The sequence below is a fragment of the Aplidium turbinatum genome, chromosome 3 (assembly GCF_918807975.1).
Source record: "Aplidium turbinatum chromosome 3, kaAplTurb1.1, whole genome shotgun sequence".
NCBI classification, from domain to species: domain Eukaryota; kingdom Metazoa; phylum Chordata; class Ascidiacea; order Aplousobranchia; family Polyclinidae; genus Aplidium; species Aplidium turbinatum.
The window spans coordinates 12,668,268-12,686,466 of NC_137474.1; the positions used below are offsets into that span (position 1 = coordinate 12,668,268).

At 36.3% G+C, this 18,199-nt stretch overlaps 2 protein-coding genes across 2 annotated transcripts; both read right to left on the reverse strand.

The window, feature by feature from the left end:
- Nucleotides 1–460: 460 nt before the first annotated feature.
- LOC145766321 (transcription initiation factor TFIID subunit 6-like) lies at nt 461–15,097 on the reverse strand. The gene is made up of 12 exons (XM_082578003.1): nt 12,598–15,097; nt 12,066–12,137; nt 11,439–11,607; nt 9,480–9,655; nt 8,859–8,987; nt 7,954–8,133; nt 7,215–7,397; nt 6,912–6,986; nt 6,514–6,639; nt 4,598–4,780; nt 3,902–4,063; nt 461–3,320 (listed from the first exon to the last, which is right to left on the reverse strand). Exons 1-12 carry the CDS (start codon nt 12,775–12,777, stop codon nt 3,270–3,272), a joined length of 1,686 nt encoding a protein of 561 aa, XP_082434129.1. The 5' UTR covers nt 12,778–15,097; the 3' UTR covers nt 461–3,269.
- A 115-nt stretch (nt 15,098–15,212) lies between these two features.
- Nucleotides 15,213–16,616, reverse strand: LOC145767376 (cytochrome c oxidase assembly protein ctaG-like). The gene has a single exon (XM_082579185.1). It carries the CDS (start codon nt 16,610–16,612, stop codon nt 15,626–15,628), a length of 987 nt encoding a protein of 328 aa, XP_082435311.1. The 5' UTR covers nt 16,613–16,616; the 3' UTR covers nt 15,213–15,625.
- Between the last annotated feature and the right edge of the window lie 1,583 nt (nt 16,617–18,199).

Genomic DNA, 18,199 nt, shown 5'->3' on the forward strand with positions numbered 1-18,199 from the left:
CTGAAATACCAGTCAATACCTTAGGCCTAGGCTACCTGTTTAAAAATCGAATGAGGCTGTTTACCACGCATCTAGTAAAATAATTTGATACGTTCTCGATAATTTTTATTTGGAAGTTTTCCATGTTTAGTTAATTTGCAGCAACATAGTCCTGTGTTTCACCTTGTTCGACGGGTAGTCACTAGGCTACTTGATCTAGCTCCGTGAAGAAGACAGTCATGTCGGATTGACGAAACGTCGGAACAAAAGCAGATTATTACCCTATAAATCTTGTGATAGTTCAGCTTAATTTGCATCAGTATAACGCATCAAGTTATTTAACCTCATCTCCTTGTTTGCTATGTTCTTGTAACCAAAATTAACAAAAAAACTGAACACTTAGGGACAATTTTTGGTGAAAAAGCACGTAGGCTACGGTAGTAATATTTTGTTGCAATATAAAAACGATCAATCGTTACAGTTGATAGAGTTATTTTATTTTCAAGAGAATTGTATTTTCTTAAGACGAGATATTTAAAAAAAATCGAACGTTTTGACTTTGTCGTTTTAGTTTATGGGTGGTAACTTTTTTCGGCAAGTTTCGAGCATATTTGGTTTGAAGTTTCCACAGTGGCTTTCCAGATAAAATCAAAATGACATGCATTGTGCAAATCAAAATATATGACTGAAGATCGCTGAATAAAGTGAACACCCAAAAAATGGTTCACTAATTCTTCACTAGGCCATGTACACATACGCTGACACCAGCAAAAAAAACTCGTAGCCTACACCCAGGGATATCTAGAGAAGGGGATATGAAGGCTCGCAGCGATTGCCTTATTCTTGTGACACTACCAGGGCGGTAGTTTGTAGTGCTTTAAACATGTGGTTCTTTTTAAAATTGTAGAAAGTTTTGTGGTGCAGCTGGTACAATGAGCTACAGAAGACAGTTAGCAAATGTTATGTGGAGCATATTTTAAAGAATACTTGTTTACAAAGACCGTTGAAAAGTTACCAGTAAGCTGTTTTTATTAACAAAGCCTTTGCAGAAGGCTAGATGTAAAGCAAGTATATGGGTAGTTGAATTAACAAGCAACCATGAGCATGCTGTGAATATCCAGGCCTGATGCTAGTAGCGCAATGCAAGTTATCATAACAAGATTTATTAAACTACTATCGACGCCAATTGTTATTTTACGATCAACACAAATTATTTACAATAAACAAAAGCCCTTCTATTGTCAGACGTAATAAAAGCCTTCGTATCCCCTTCTTTAGATATCCCTGCCTACACCACAACATTCGCCTGAATGGCATATGAACAATGACGTAAATTGGAAGTTTGTGCTCAAAACTAAACCAGGTAAAATGATAATTAAACCAACTGATTACATTTTGGACATTAATGCCACTGCCTGTTTTTAAAAATCGATCGAAGCAAGTCGGAAACTAAATAGCCTACTGCACAGATTTCACCGGAAAGACTTCGCTGCCTAACCCTTTAAACTATCTTTGAAAAGATGCAATGTTTTAGCATGAATAAACTTATATTTACTTCAAGTATTCATGAACGAATAGCAGTTCAAATACAACTCATGATTTTAAGCAATGTAAGAATGCAAAGTGATCGAAATCCTTTCTTCTTGGGCTTACTTCGCTATTGAAACTAACTAACTTGACTTACTAAACAAAACAATGCAAATAAACTGTGGTTACACCGATTTATGATTTCAACTCATGGAGTTGGCATACATAACTGCACCCAGCAAGAAAATCAGCCTTTTTTATATTGACTTAACATGTACAAACGCTGAAACAATTTAAATAAGGACTAATTTGCTGGGTGGTAATTTCTAGTCATCTCACAGTCACAATGAAATCTATAGTAGGGGAGAGTGGGGTTAGATGGAAGGCGGGGTTAGTTGAAAAATGATCATTTTTTAACTCTCCATAACTTTTTTAAATATTTACTGCAAACATGTGAAGTAGTTTATAAAAACACATAATCCATGTTAGTTTCGATTTGTTGAGTCAAGGTATGTTTGTTTGGCTGACATTTTTGTGTTTTTTTACTTTCGAAGTAAATTTTTTGGCGTATTAAAAAACATCTTATGCGTCGATATCGTTAACGATAGGCACAATTTTTTTGGTGTGTGTCAGCTATAGGTGTTTTACAACACTAAGAAATAAACAAATTTTAGTCCAATGCACTATGCTTGAATATTTTAGGAAAATAGTTTGTCATATGCTAATAGGGCTAGTTGGAAAATAGTGGGTGGGGCTAGTTGGAAAATGTTTTGATAGCGGTATAACTATGTAGTATGTTACGAGTATATCGTCGTGGTATGATAATAAGTAGTATAAGCTCCAGTGTACTTGTTTTAAGCAGACATACATTGTAAAATTTTAATTTGAATAACTTGGAAAGTGCTATATAGCCTATGCGGCATTACAAGTTTTAACAATGCGTTTATTAAAAATGTTTTTACGGTGATTAGATGTAGAATTCATTGCATTTTGATTTTAAAGCAAGTAAACATATTTGCTTACAACCCCATGTAAATGTTTGTTGGATGAAAAAAGAGTATCCAGTTCATTAGTGGGCATTACACTGACGTTTTTCAACTAACCCCAGGCATGGGGTTAGTTGAAAAATCAATTGTATGTTTGTTTATTTTAAATTTTCATTAAAAGCTGAATTGACTCAATACTTATTTTTGGTTGTATGATAGAGGACACCATAGATGATAATTTAAGCCGCTTCAATTTGTCAGGTTATGCACCAATTGTTTTAAATTTCACTTTAAAAAAAAATCTTTCCGACTAGCCCAACTCTCCCCTATTTATGGATGAAGCAACATTGTAAAACCAATTTTGAAGACGAAACCCATGCTTAGACAATGGACATGAGCAAGTGTCGATGACGATATTTTTAAAAACAAAGATTTGTCAGTCACCATAAACAGTAGAAAATAAGTTTTATCTTTCTACTTTTAACACAATAGGCGAAAAATGATTGCTGTTCATAACTAAGTCTGAGACATAAAGTAATGCACCACAGAATAGTCAAAACTGATCAACAGAACAGACTTCTTGGTGATTCAAGTTCTTTCGTTGTGAATGTCACTTTCCATTCTCAGTCGGCTTGTGTGGTACGTGGTACCGTACTGACCATCTTATATCACATGACTTATGTAAGCCAATCGCGTGACGGCGGATCGTTCGCAAATTGTGGTGTTTCGCGGTGGACGACTCACGACCGGAGAAACATGGTGACGTCATCTCTCTCATCACAAATGATAATCTCTTGCCACGTTAGAACCGTCAAACACAGAGTTTTGCTGAAACAACAAGTTTAACAATGTGATCCAAAACTGATCTTCTATAGAATAACGTAAAAGTAACTGAACAATTTTTTTTAAGTTAAACACCATTTTGTACAGATTTTTTTACATTTTAACGTTAAAAAAAACTTTCAAGAGATTAGGAGAGAAGTGATTATGATATCTTGCCGTGCTAACTACTGATATATAGCCTACTACATAATTTTTCATTCAGGCACGTTTTAAACCTTTCAAGGTTTTGCCACCTTTTCCCGTTCGTTAACGTGCTGGTAGGTTTATATCGATTTTTGTAGTTAGTATCTTTTTCGTCCCGGACGCGTTAATGACGAAAAATAAACTGATTGATTGATTGAATAAGTGGAGTGTTGAGATACGATATCCTCAATGCGTTGTCCTGAAAATTACCGTAAAACTTTCTGTTCATCTTTTAATTAAATAAAAGTTTAATAGCAAGGAAGAGATTAAAATGCGATTTCACAGATATCCTCTTAATTGCCGAAAATGAGCCACTGTTTTAACTTGCTTCTATAACAGGACCGCACGTTAAAACATGTGAAACTGCTATAAGAAAAAACTACCTTGTTGTTATTGTTGTTGGTCCCGTAAAACGTCATTCTTGAACTACCAAAGCCAGACTGGTTTGATGTGAGTGAGAATTGTCTGTCCACGCCCGGAGAGGATGCAAGCGAGTGAGACTGACTGGAGGAGCTTCCTGTACTCATTAAAGTTGGTCTTCCACTCTGAAACGGATAACATATCATAGCGGCATCAATCACTGAATGTACTTAGATCATGCTAGGGACGGTACATTACGGGACACGCAACTCCGTTGTTTCGCCAACATTGGAAGGGTCAATTGCCAATTTGACATTTTTTTCGCTTTGATGCTGGCTTGCTTTTAGCTAAGAACCTTAAATTATTTAAAACCAACTTTACTCTTCTTATACAACCCATAAAAGTACAATATTTTGTAAATTAGAAAAAAATCGTAACCCTTCTAGTGTTGCGGATAAGCCAAAAGCGGATGTAGTTTCGCATCCCTATAATCTACATTCCCTAAGATCATGCAAACAAAATTTTAATTTTCCAAACCCTAACAAAAATAGTAGAGAGTACCACACTAAAATGGCAAATTCAAGTTCATTAGAGCTTTCGCCACTAAACTGTAGCTTCATCAGTGTACAAACTTATTCAAATAGAAAAAAATATATTTCAAAATGATATAATTATCCCGATGAACACCCAAACTAAACATTTTTCAAGCGGGAACTTACCACACCGATTGCAGGCCGGTTTAAACCGGCGCTGGCAAGAAGTCGACTTTTGTGCGCTTCTTGTTCGCGTAGTTTGATGACATGGGAGCATATGAACGAACCAAGAGAACCGTATTCTTTCGTGTACTCCTCAGATATATCCGGGGGCTGTCGCAATGACTTGATCACCAATCCACTGTGTTTCTAAAAAAAAAAAAAATTTGGTCAAATCTGTTGGCACGGTCTGTCCAAAGCCTTTTACTTTGCGACTAGAGAGGGTTAAAATAAGGTCCACGCAAGGACTGCAATTGGAAAACGTTCAGCGACATAATAAATGTTTTAACCGTAATTTGCTGTGAAAACAAATCAGGCCACATGAACTTCAACTGTGCAGTGGTGGTGGCCCAACTTTGGGTGACAAACCAAGGTTTGTAAAAACACTGATCTGGCAGTGTTATCATAAAACCATGAAGCTACCATGTTCAAACCAGTTTTAACCTTTTCTGTGGTGTCCAAATTTAACTAAACGACCAGATGCAAGTCGATCAGTTTTTTAAAAAGTTTTTTTGTTATGGGCTACGAAACTAAAAAAACAACTTCTTTTTTGCGTACAATCTACACAAAAGTTCAATATTAAAACAGAGTCTTTGCAGTTCTGAAATGAACAAGACGTCTACAGCGTAACAACTGCAGACTCTATTGATTGCCTTTGATGAACAGTAACTCACACTCTTTGTATTGCAATAACATGATAACAGGCCTTAAAACTCGTGTTTTTTTCCGGCAGCCATCGTGGCCTACCGAGAGCTCCTTCTCGGCGGCCAAATCTGCGTGCTTGGAGGCCAAAATACAAATAACGACAGCACAAGTAAATAGAATTAAACTTGCAACAATGCCAAAATGATCACTTAGTGTTGCTGAAGTCTGGGCGACGTCCTGCTATGGAATCGTTGTACCACGCAATAACTGCTTTATCGGGATTGTAATCCAGTATTGCGAAACCAACTAACGACACTAAATTGTTTCAACTGCATACCGCTTTTCACAAAACCTGATCATTTATACCGTTATGATGTCACCATTGAGGGTGTGAAGTCACTAACCCACAACGGAAACATTTCTCAACTCTGAAGACACGTGTTTTCCCCTTGGATGTCAACTAACCCACCCAGACAAAAATCCGTAATTTTTACATTGACTTTACGTTTGCAGTTGTTAAATCAGGGTAAAAATGACGAATTTTGTTGTCTGGGTAGTTCTCCTTTTTAATAACGATTCAATGTCCGACAGCATTGAATCGACATAAAAACGACAATATTGCCAGCCGATGTAAATTAGCACTTCGGATTGACACTTTGTTAAAATAAACGTCGGGAATTACAAACAAGACTTGGGTGATCGCAGCTGGATATTTTCCATGCAATAGCAAATGTTTCCGTACAATACAACAGTGGTGATTATGACGCGCTGACCTAATTCTGCGTCACTCTTTGATACTACATATTTTCGACAGTTAATCCACGATCATTCTATTGCGAAATTAAATAATTAGCTAGAAGAAACCGGCGGCCGAATTGGCCGACTGAGGAGGTAGCACTGGCGGTCATTCCAGCACTACTTAGCGGCCATGGCCGCGATGGCCGCCGGCTGCTTTAAGGCTTGTGATAAACAATAATATAGTCATAACTGAGTTAAAAAAATCTAACATATAACCGGCTAACCAGCATATTTTTGCAGCTTTATTGATATGCTCGCTTTCACAGTTCTTAATAATGCTCATTAAAAACTATTGTTACTTAAAGAGGATAGAAAATGAACACATAGAATGAAAAAGCACAAAAAAGTTATAAAACGATGACTAAAACAAATGTTTTTTGAACACATTTTCTCATTCGTCCCGCAGCCAACTGTTGCTGATACAGCAAGCAAATACTTACCACTAGCAAACCTCTCAAATGCTCGGCGGCTGTGCGGTCGATGGCGTTCAGCAAGGGGCTCTCTAGGATATTCTTTATACGCTCTCCTTCCACACGCAAACGCGGAAGTGCAAGGCTCTGGATAACCTAAATGAATGTAAAACATGCGGTTATTCTACACGTTTTAACGCTTGGATAAGTAGTAACATGATATCAGAATTGGAAGACGTTGGTTTAACTTCAAAATAAACAACAGGATTTTCGCCTTCAACGTGTGCAACCAAATATTGCGTAAATTAGTTACCGAAAATATTGTTTGTAAAACTACAACAACGATACGACGCCTTTATGCTGAACCACTAAGCTTCGCAGATCTTGTGAACCATTCATTAGCCGAACAAGTGTTTGTAGCTCCTTACATCTGATCCAAGTTCTGCCAACCCGGCCACGCTTCCGTATCTAGCCGCTAGTGAGGACTTGTCGTCATGCAAACACTGCAAGGATAAAAATTTACGTATAACAGCTTACGTATGATAACATAGAACCGCCCAAATGAACTAAAAAATTTAAGATATTTCTTGGCAGATGAACAAAATGCATTGTTGTTACATTAGTTGGTTTCAAAGCATAAAAAAAAACAGAAATAGTTTCCAAAGTATAAAATTAATCTTTTTTGCTGAATTTCAAACGAAATAGTTTCATATTTCAATCCGACAACTAACCTTGCAAAAGGTTCCAGTAATCCTTGATTGTATCAGATTGGTCGAAGTGCTGAAGCTTCTGCATATTTGCGCCATCAGCCGAGCCGCGTAGTCGCGCAATGCCCAGTGGTTGTCCACATCAGGTCGGGTGCACAACTGTCGACTGACAATGCAAGTCATAACAGCGGGGATGGTCTCGTGAAGCTAAAAGCAGCACACACAAATTAATCAAAATCGTAAAACACAGCTCAGCACGTGGAATTTTCCTGCATTCTTTTAAAACTTCACTGCGCAAGTTAATGATAACAAATAGTATTTATAAATACATAGTGCCACATCTTTCGCACGAACCACGCTCTCAGACGCCCCACCTACAGAGTCCGGAATGGCCCGTTTCGGTGAGTCCGATCCCTTAACGGGGGATTTTTTCAATTTATTTTTTTAAATTATTGTGTACCGTAGCCTAATTATCATTGCCGTTTTAGGGTTAGTGGTTTGGAGTTAGAGGTTAGGAACTCACCGAATCGGACTCACCGAATAGTAGCAGACCCTACTGAGTGAGTCTGCACGACAATACCAAACAAAGCATATTTGGCAAATTACTGATAATGAAGTGTAAAATAAAATGTTTTCAGACGATTCTTATACTTATTTAACTTTTCTGAGTCCTTTAAAGAAATAAATAAATCCAATAACTAGCAAAAACAGCTTGGAAAGATAAATAAGCCGTTGAGCAACAATCATAGCGATCTTAACTTACGTATTTCTCAAGGTTGAGGGTAGGGTTATCCATAAGTGCTTTCACCATTCTCATCAAGTAGATCAAAAGGGCCAAGTTATTCTGAACCACGTTTACCCTCACGCCTTCAGAAATGAACGTGCTGAACCTAGGAAGCATTTGTGCCAATCCAGGATCCGTGGCAAGGCTTTGCAAAGCTTCCTGTGAAAAAAAATACCCAGTTCAAGAGTTGTAATAAACCTTGCACTGGCCGGAGTTGCAATTCTACCTGTACGCGCCCCGTGAGCACTGGTAACTCCGACTTTTTAATCTCCTTGCTCTCGAACAGGCCTGTTTTTTCAAACCCAAGTCTAAATCCCGTGCTACAACACAACATGACCCCTTCAAGTCCCTTGCCACAGTTACAGTGAAGGTATGAGCGTTCAATCATGACGGAAGGGAATTGTTGTAAACCCCAATAAGCTGCGACACCAGACTGGGTACAGTCTGAAATAGCCGGGCCAGTATCAAGACTTTCTCCATTCTCATCTCAGTAACTGTGTCAACAGTGGCTCAATGAGCGATAAAAGGGAATGTCAAAGTTGTGAGATCGAAGAACCACGATTTAAGTCGTGACGGGTGTGCGGTTGAGCAAGAAAGTTACAAAACCAAAGTGGCAAGGCTCGTACAACATGTATACAAAAAGCTCGCAGGGAAAACAGAATCAACTGTTGCGTGATTCAGCGATTGATTGACAAACGAACGGTTGCAGATCGACATAGCTCGACATCGTGAAAACGGTCCACCTCTCTGCGAGTATGCAAAACGTTCAGAATAATTTTTTAAGTCTTTTTTTATGAAGAAAAGCATTCGGACTGTTCAATACATGTTTAGTCAAAGTTTCCAAGCCGATGTTCCACGACAGCTGTTTGATAATGTGCACTCACCGCTCTCCTGGCTTCGCTTGACCCGACCGCTGCTTCTGTTATTTCCTTGTAGTAAAGCTGCTGTTCCACAGAGAGCTCATGTGTGAATCGAGCTTTCAATGCCACCACACCGGCCGTCTGATCAGCTTTCTGCGCAGGTACATTGGAGAAATAATAATCTTGGACTACGATTAAAACGAAAGGCTCATCCAACGGGGAAAAGCCCGTCTATTGGACATCGATTCCAAATGCAGACTAATCAAGGCAAAAAGTATGAATTTTGGCAATCAAGCTCGCTCTTGATTCACAGAGCACTGCTGATATAAAGAGACATCACTGACCGTATCGGTACGAAAAATAACAAACTTATGAAATTATAAAGATATTTTGTTGTTGAATGGAAGACTACAACATTGGTATAACTTAGTTTCCTGTACCAAACAATAACATGAAGCATATCAGCGATTAATTCTTGGGATTAAAAATTTCTGAAGTATATTGGGGAAAATAGCTATTCTAAGCCTGTATTTGAAGATCACATTTTAAATCAATTAAGGCTAATTTTTGTGAAAAATAAAAATGCAATATGTGAAAGTTTATGAATAAACAGCAAGTTTAACTAACACATTAACAACGTCCAACCTTGGAAATAGATGTAAGTGGATTATTATTAGAAACATGGCATGGCTTCAATGGCTTTATTCCTGTGGTGACTTCTTTCACATCAGGTTTTTTCAGAACATCGATGGTAAACTGTCGTTCCGGAGCAGGGTTTTCTGGAATACTAGGCTGCACTCCCTCGATGGCCAACCAATGAGCTGGAAGAATAAACAAAATTGCTACAACTGTTGAAAGCAAATAGCTTATGTCACTTATTTAGAGGTGGTGGTGAATCCAATTATGCAAAACTTGAAGTAAAAGCTTGATTTCCATTATGTGACCTATAAAATGTAAATTATCTAATTGAGTGATTCTCAAACTTTTTTACACTACGGCACACCAAAGAACTTCATAATCTATGATGACACACCTAGTTCAATTTTTCGGAGACAATTCCATTTTAAAGACATCTGCACCTTGTCTATTACTAATGAAATATTTATCCATAATCATAACTAGTTGATTTTTTGCTCAAACTAACTTTCTCTGCTGTCTCTTTAAAAAGTCTAATTTATCGAATAGCAGTATGATAGAATGAAATATGTACATTGTATATATATATGTTATTATTCCTAACTGTGATGTTTATATGAAAACTTTCATAAGACAGTAAAATAGAGGAAGTATTAAGTGGTCTCATGATAAACCAATTCGATAATTTGTAGTTCTGTGCCACCCTAACACTCAAATCACCAGACTTTTGCGACACACTTCAGACCTCGAAATTAGCTTTCATTTACGACGGCAAACAATGCGCTTCTTCATCGTGTCACACGGCGGTAGCCCAGAGCATTACGCAAGCTATTTTACGCGCTGGGCGCTGACAATGCTCTTGTGAACTGTAAAAAATTTGCAACCTCATAAATACTGGCTTAACTGTTACGCAAAAGTTATTCTTTCATCGAATGCTTATCGTTTACCGGTGTCGTTGCGAATATAAATCATGGTGAAGGAAAATACAGTTAAAAAGTGGAATTTACCTGCTATAAGTTATCAAACAGAGGGAACAGAAGGAAAAGTTAGTGTTCGCAGTATCCCAATTGTGCCGAAATTATGTTAGCTTATACGTAAATCGAGGCAATCTTCTTGAAGGGAGCTATTAATTTGTTACCTGTACCTGGTTGAGCAATTAACGTTATTTTATGATAATTCAACGTCGCTAGATGTCGAATTAATGTAAAACAAACGTAACTTATTTGGCATTGTTGTCACGCAATGTAACCCGCCGAGAAAATTAAATCGATTTGTGCTGACTCGAACGTTGAATCAACCCAAAATTAACTTACTTTTCGCCCTGAGTTATTTAAAGTGAATTACGTAACAGCGTGCGTATCGCGTTGCTCGCTTTATCGCTACTTTTGGTATTATTACATCACAAAAAATCAAACAGTGCGGTCGTGATAGACTACTCCAGTACATTTTTCGCTTCTCGTTTTACATGTTTTGGTACAATGTTTTCGTAATAACTAATAAACGTTCACAGCAATTGCCGACGCTGTTTCAACTTTTGCCGTTTGGCCTCGGCAACGCTTTTGCCAAGTAAAAATATGCTAATTTCGAAGACTGCGTGAGTGTTTACAGCAAGTAAAATAGTCCGAGATGAGGTCTCGGTGCGATGTTTCTGCTGATTAACCTCCCGCTTCGAGTAACTAACACAGGAACAAATTTTGAACAATTTTTATTTTTTATTAAATGCTCATTTTGCGACGGCATTTTTATTGTCGTAGCAGAATGGCCATTACGACGTTTGCGGCAGCATTTACCACGGCAATTGCCGCGTGCCGCCGCTAATTTCGAGGACTGCACTTACAACCCTCCCCTAACGCACAGTTTGGAAAATTCTGATTTAAATTATACAGAAATTGAATTCAATATTTTACAGCAAAAATTTCTGAAGTAGAGTATGTAACAAAATGTACTCAAGCACAACTTTCATTATACCTTTGATTGCTACATCGTGAGCAGCTTTTGGTAAACTATCGTTGATTATTTCATTCAAATCAATTTCTTTCTCTTCAACAAAATGGACCTCTCTCCCACCTCCACTTGAAAAACGAAAAGGAATAAATTCTTTAGCAACAAATCCATACAAAGGTTCCAAATTCTTAGCCTGAAATATTAATGGAAGCAAATGTTTTCAGTCATGCAGAAAGTGCAAAAAATGGTTGTGATAGCATATCATGAAGAAAGCACATGATGAAACCTCACAATCACATTGTAGTTATGACAAGTGTTGTAACCACAATCCATATACCGTACACACAAATTTACAATTTGGGGATCAACTGATCATATATAAAATGTTTGTGTCTTTTTAGCATTATATCCTTTGGGAAAAAAGTAGTTTTGTTGTGTTACCAACAGGTGATTGACAATATACGCAATAAAGTTGAAGGACATAATTATGAATATTAAATGATATTGTTCACATAGTAGCAATACCAATAACGGGAAAAATTATAACGTTTTGGCGCTGTGTCCTGTTAGAAAAAAATAATCAACAGCATCTATGGAAAGAAAACAAATGTTCTAATTGCTAAGACCAATCGTTTCCAATAAAATGCTTACCTTCAGTGCATTGTCTATGTCCTGACAGGACAATGTGCTACTCATTCTGTGATGACAAAACTTTAAAGATTCCTGTTGAAATTGTAATAGTTCAAATAAAAGGTTTAATAAAAGTTCATGTAAAATTAAAGACCTGAGTTGAAGAAATACTTAAGTTCAAATTATGACTTTTGAGATGAAGAAAAAAGAAAGATCTTTTAGCGTTGTTTAATGCTTACATGTTTCTATGCTACTACCACTACCAGCAATCAGCATGTGTTATATAAAAATTAAGCCATTTCTAAATCAAATTTTAAGCAGGAAAAGGCATTCACAACCATATAATACAACTTATTTTGGGGACAACTCAATTTTCACAAAATGTAACTTCAATAGTTCTACTAACTCAGGTCTTAATTGTACAATTACATGCACAGTACATATATGTGCAAGTAATTTTTTTAATTTAGCTGAATGCTACAAAGGGCTTTCGTGTAAACTGTAGGTATGATTAAAATTAAAATAACAAAAAGCTATGTTGATATAAAATTACCTGAATGATTTCTTTGATTCTATATGTAGCTTCATCACTCAGGTACGTTGTGGCATGGTCGGGAATCTGTGATAATCCTATAGATTCTGCAGCTGCTTTAATTGATTCATGATTTAAGGCAAGGGGATTATTCTTTTCCTTGTCCTTTCCCCATGATCCAGCAGGCTTTTGCTCAGCCATTTATCATGAAAACAACATCAGTGCTATATAACATACGAAGGCTCATAAAAAAACTTATTATCATATATATAAATGAAACATTTTCTTACCACAATCACACGATAAGCATTAATAACGTCTTTTTACATCAGTTAATTGTGAAATTATACCAATAAAAAGTCTTTACAATTGAGTATTTTTAGTTAATTCTTTCAGTTAATTCCATCTCATAATCACATATCAACCAATGATATATAATATCGCCATGTAGCACTGTAGCTGTGTTTTATAGCCTATTGACCACTGTAGCACTAAAACAAGTAAAGGTGCCCAAATGGCTGTTGTAAATACACAGTTTGGATGAAAGTCCTTTACTGATGGGACGACCATAGCATTATTGTTGCAATTCTACACATGATAATACATTTTTTTATTGTTACTAAAAACAATGCATTATAATTTAGTGTAGCGGTATTTACTAACAAAAATAAAGTTGCTGATGACATTATTTCTTCAATGACTCTTTCGTATGATATAAAACATACATCTGGACTGGAGCACTGTAACCTACATAAATACCATTGTTCAAATTCCACAATAAAAAATGCTATGAAAGCTGGTATAATACAAAGAAGTATTTTTATCAGAACAAATAAAAATGATTTTGAAATATTCCAATCGTTTGCTGAGCAATAATTCAGTGAAATGTTACGTGATTGAGTTTTCCTATAAAACCATAATACATGTTGAATGCTTTAAAACTTAGATATAAATTATTTCATTTAATATATATCAAATAAACAGAGCGAGACTGTTCACCAGGCATTTGATAATAAAAGTAATTTGCGTTCTTCTGGTGACTATTTACTAGGTTACCTCCTGATGTTAAAGATGATAACTAGCTTTTGTACTTCCGACGTTTCGTCAGTCAGCACGACTGACTTTATCAAGGTGGCTAAAACAGGTTAACACAACCTGTTCAGCAACGATGGCACAACACAAAAACGTACTGATAAAATGAATAAAGTAAAGCAGCAAAAATCAGAAATAAACACGCAACAAGATACCTAGAGGTTAAACTGAATGCAGTGAATGCCTAAAACCAGTAGGCTGCTTTCCAACAGCGTAAATTTATCCATCTATTGGGCCACCGTCAAGAAACGTTGAAAAGACATCAGACAAGACAGAAAACAAGGGGATTACCAATAACAATGATAGAGAAGACGCACTGAGAATGGAAAAGGTGAAGCTAAAGTTAAAGTAATTTTTTGTACACAGAGGGGAAATTCTGACCATCTTTCTGGTTAAGAGCATGTTGTACTTTCTGGTTTATGTACCACTTTTCTGTAAACAATCTTTTTGTATAATCCTTTTCAGTTTTAAGAATGGTAGCGTTGGTCCAAGTAATTTTATGGTCTGAATTTATAGAATGTTTGCAAAGAGCGGAATGCTCCGGATGTTGAAATTTAATAGCTCTTTGGTGCTCGTTGATTCTAGATTTAAGATCACGTTTTGTCTGTCCAATGTAGATTAAATCACAGTCATGACACGGAACTTGGTAGATCAATCCAAAAACTTCACCTTCTTTCATGGGGTCTTTAGCCGAGGGAAGGTATTTACCTATTGTCAGATAGGGTTTCATCGCAACCTTGATTCCTATGCCATTGAGGATACGCTGAATTTTGTCGGTTACCTCCCTTATGTAAGGAAGACAAGTAAAAGATTTATAAAGAGGAAGCGAAGGTTTCGGTTTGGGTCGCTGTATGCAAGCAAGTTTTCGTGGAAATCCGTTGAGCATTAAAGTGTTGTGAATGTTTTTCTTGTGGTGTGAACGTTCAGAATCATCCGTTATGCGAGTGTCCAGTCTGTTGTACAATGTTTTGGCCACTGTGAGTTTTTGATGCTTGGGGTGATGTGAGTTGAACTGCAGGTATCTGTTTGTATGTGTTGGTTTTTTGTGTATGGTAGTGGTTAGTTTTTTGTTGTTGCTATGGCGAACCACTTTAACATCCAAAAATGAAATTATGCCGTTGACTTCATGTTCTATGGTAAATTGAATGGATGATGAAATGCTGTTAAGGTGCTTGTGAAAATCATTAACTGCAGTTTTTTTGATGATGCAAAACGTGTACTGTGTATCATCTTTAACATCAGGAGGTAACCTAGTAAACAGTCACCAGAAGAACGCAAATTACTTTTATTATCAAATAAACATTGCTACTACTGAGTAAAATCAGCTGGATGGAAGCAATTGTGAGTGTATCATATGCACTATAGCCTACATAACTTCTCATGACCCATGAAAGCTACATTCTTCAAAATATATTTCTGTGAGAGTCATATAATGTTTTAATGTCACTTAATACAACTAACATGTAGTGGAGCTGGTGAGCTGTGAAAGATGGTGCCGCTTCTTTATTGAAGACGACAAAAACAACGAGGAGTTTGGTGGTCTATCCTAGAAATTTTTGAGAAATTACATTTAATTTAATGCATTCTGAGAATATTTTTAGCTCAAAATTGCATTGAAAAGTCAAGATAAAACTTTTGCGTTTTGAACTAAAGATTAGATTTATCCGTGAGCCACATGCCGTAATCAAAAGAGCTATATATGGCTGGCGAGCCATGGGTTCCCGACCGCTGAAGTAGGCTATGGTGACAAGTTGATCACAATCACTCAAAGAATGAATGAATTAACTAAAAAATGTAACGTATGTTAAAGATTTCAAAATTAACTCAATTATGCAAATTATTGAAATCGACTTTTCGAAATTGGCATATCAACCATTGTTACACAATGCACATTGCAGACTGAAATAAACATAAGAATAGAAGAACATTATAAGTCTCAGCCAAAATAATAACAACACTATTCTGACTTTGTGTTCAAATTTACAACAGAGTTAGCTTTCATAAAGCCAGGTAACGGCAATGTCTGACCTTCTTCAGCCTTAAAAAATGTATAACTTAGAATAATGTCGTCAGTATTGGCCAGCTGAGGATCATCATCATAATCAGGATCTATGTAGAAAAACACTGGCATATCGACTTCTTCATTGGGATTAAGCCACTGTTCTTCAAAGCAAAAGCATTGAATTTTATTAAAGTACAGCCCTGCTTGAAATGGAATTACATTGTATGTTGCAATACCAACTATTGGTTTATTAGTGGGATTTTTTGCAGTGTAAAATGCCAGTGCTGTTTCACCAGGCACCACTGTAATGGATTTTTGACTTGGCTTAAAATTCCATTGCATGGAAGCATGATGGTCTGCATTGAAGCTTACATGAATCTTTCTCGCTCTGATTGGTTCCATCGTCCCAACTTTGTCTATCTTGTGGCCAAGTTTTGGGTCTCCACCAATACCTGTTGCTTGACAAAACATACGATACAGAGGAACTGCAGCATAAGCAAGTCCAACCATAAACACAAGAACAGAGGAGAAATAAAGCACAGATGATGTTTTGCTGTTGTTTTTTCCACTCTGCGCAAAATGATAATGTCCTTCTGACTGAAAGTGGTGTGAAGATAAGGAATAAAATCTTTGAAATACTGCATCTGATTGAAGATTATTAAACTGAAAATACTTTTGAGCCTTTGAACCAAACAAGTCGTAAAAGTTAAATGTAGCTTTGTAGTGTTTTGCATATGGAGAATTGAAGCAGACAAGTCGACTTGAAATGCTTAACACAGGAACAACAGCATTTCTTTTGTTGTTAAGTGAGTACAAACTATGCAACTTCACTTGAGTCATGCTTCTGGTATGAAAGCTAGTTCTTTGTGCAAAATAACGACTTTGAATGTTGCAACCAATTTTCAAGCATGCTAGCAATGTCACACAGCCTCTGTTTTTCATTTCAAAGTGCATTAACAATCAGAGCAAGCCAATAGGCTACCGCTCAAAAACAATTTGTTAATTCTTAGCTTAGACCTAACCAATGAATACTAAAACTTATTTACCAATCATAACCTGAAATACGTATTTTTTAAAAAAAATAGCAATCCAATGTGTATCAATAGGATTTAAAACATGCAAAAGAATTTATTTTCACACGAGTCAGTTCAATCATAAATAATTAAAAATCGATTTCAATCAGCTCGATCATCTTCACTTAAGCTTATTCGAATAGATTCTATTTTCTTGTCTTTCTTTTCTAGGTTTGGTAGCTGTGCAGTTTTAAGATAGTCTTTTCTAAACACTGTTTTATCGATGCATATTTTAAGCTTTATGGTTTATACCGTTCAGTTACCGGTACATCTTTCTAATCAATCATTTTATTTTTCGTCATTAACGCGTCCGGGACGAAAAAGATACTAACTACAAAAATTGATATAAACCTACCAGCACGTTAACGAACGGGAAAAGGTGGCAAAACCTTGAAAGGTTTAAAACGTGCCTGAATGAAAAATTATGTAGTAGGCCATATATCAGTAGTTAGCACGGCCACAAAACCCAAAAAAACAAATAGCAAAAAATAAAACAAAAACAGAGAGAAGCACACATGTAGTAATGAATGACAGCCTAATGAAAAGTGTTGTTGGTGACAAATTCATGTGTTTATTTTATTTGTTCTCTAGAATAGCCTAGATGTTCGCCTCAGCAACAAAAAAATAAAATTGAATACATCCTCATGACTAATATCACTCTTAATACTTTACTTTCATTAGCTACTTAGGCTGTAACCTAACATTAGCAATACTCCTCCTTACATAATACAGAAGCAGTAGGCAACTGGCCAAGGTTGCCAGATACTCAAGCTATAGTAAGGCCAAATCCAATTATAAAATAAGGCCAAAAAAAGGCCAAATTTTTTATTTAGTTCTAAGGCTAAATAAACGCTAACAACTTAATTGAAATAATTTTTTGAAAATGCCCTTTTACGATCAAATATGACAGATAATAATTTAGCACTGTCAGAGCATAATGACCGGTTCGTTTGCATAATTTGATTAATGAAAAATTACTGTAGTAACAGATAAACTAGAAACCATTATCACTTCAATTCATGAACAGTGCTATTCGGAACATCTAGCTAAGCAATAAGCATGAATTTGTCTTATTGAGTATATGTACCAGGGATGTCTACAACTACAGGATTGGAAACTATTTTCAGTGCTATACATGACTAAAGAAGAATTATTAAAATAAAACACTGTTTGTATCAACTAAAGAATGTATAAAATTTAATTTTGCAATAACAATATAAAATATAGCCTTCACTCACATCAAAACTTATTTGATGTATAGAAGTTTAAAACCACGAATCTAAAAAATCAAAAATAAACGAATGCAAAGATTCCTTGTCGTTCTGTAGCATTTTGCGTATTGCAAACCGGATCAGAAGTAAACGTGGAGTGTTCAACAATCAGTGAAATGTGTTGTCGTAGGCTTTTATAATAAACTTATTCACAGACTAACCCAGTACGAAATCAATACGTTTAA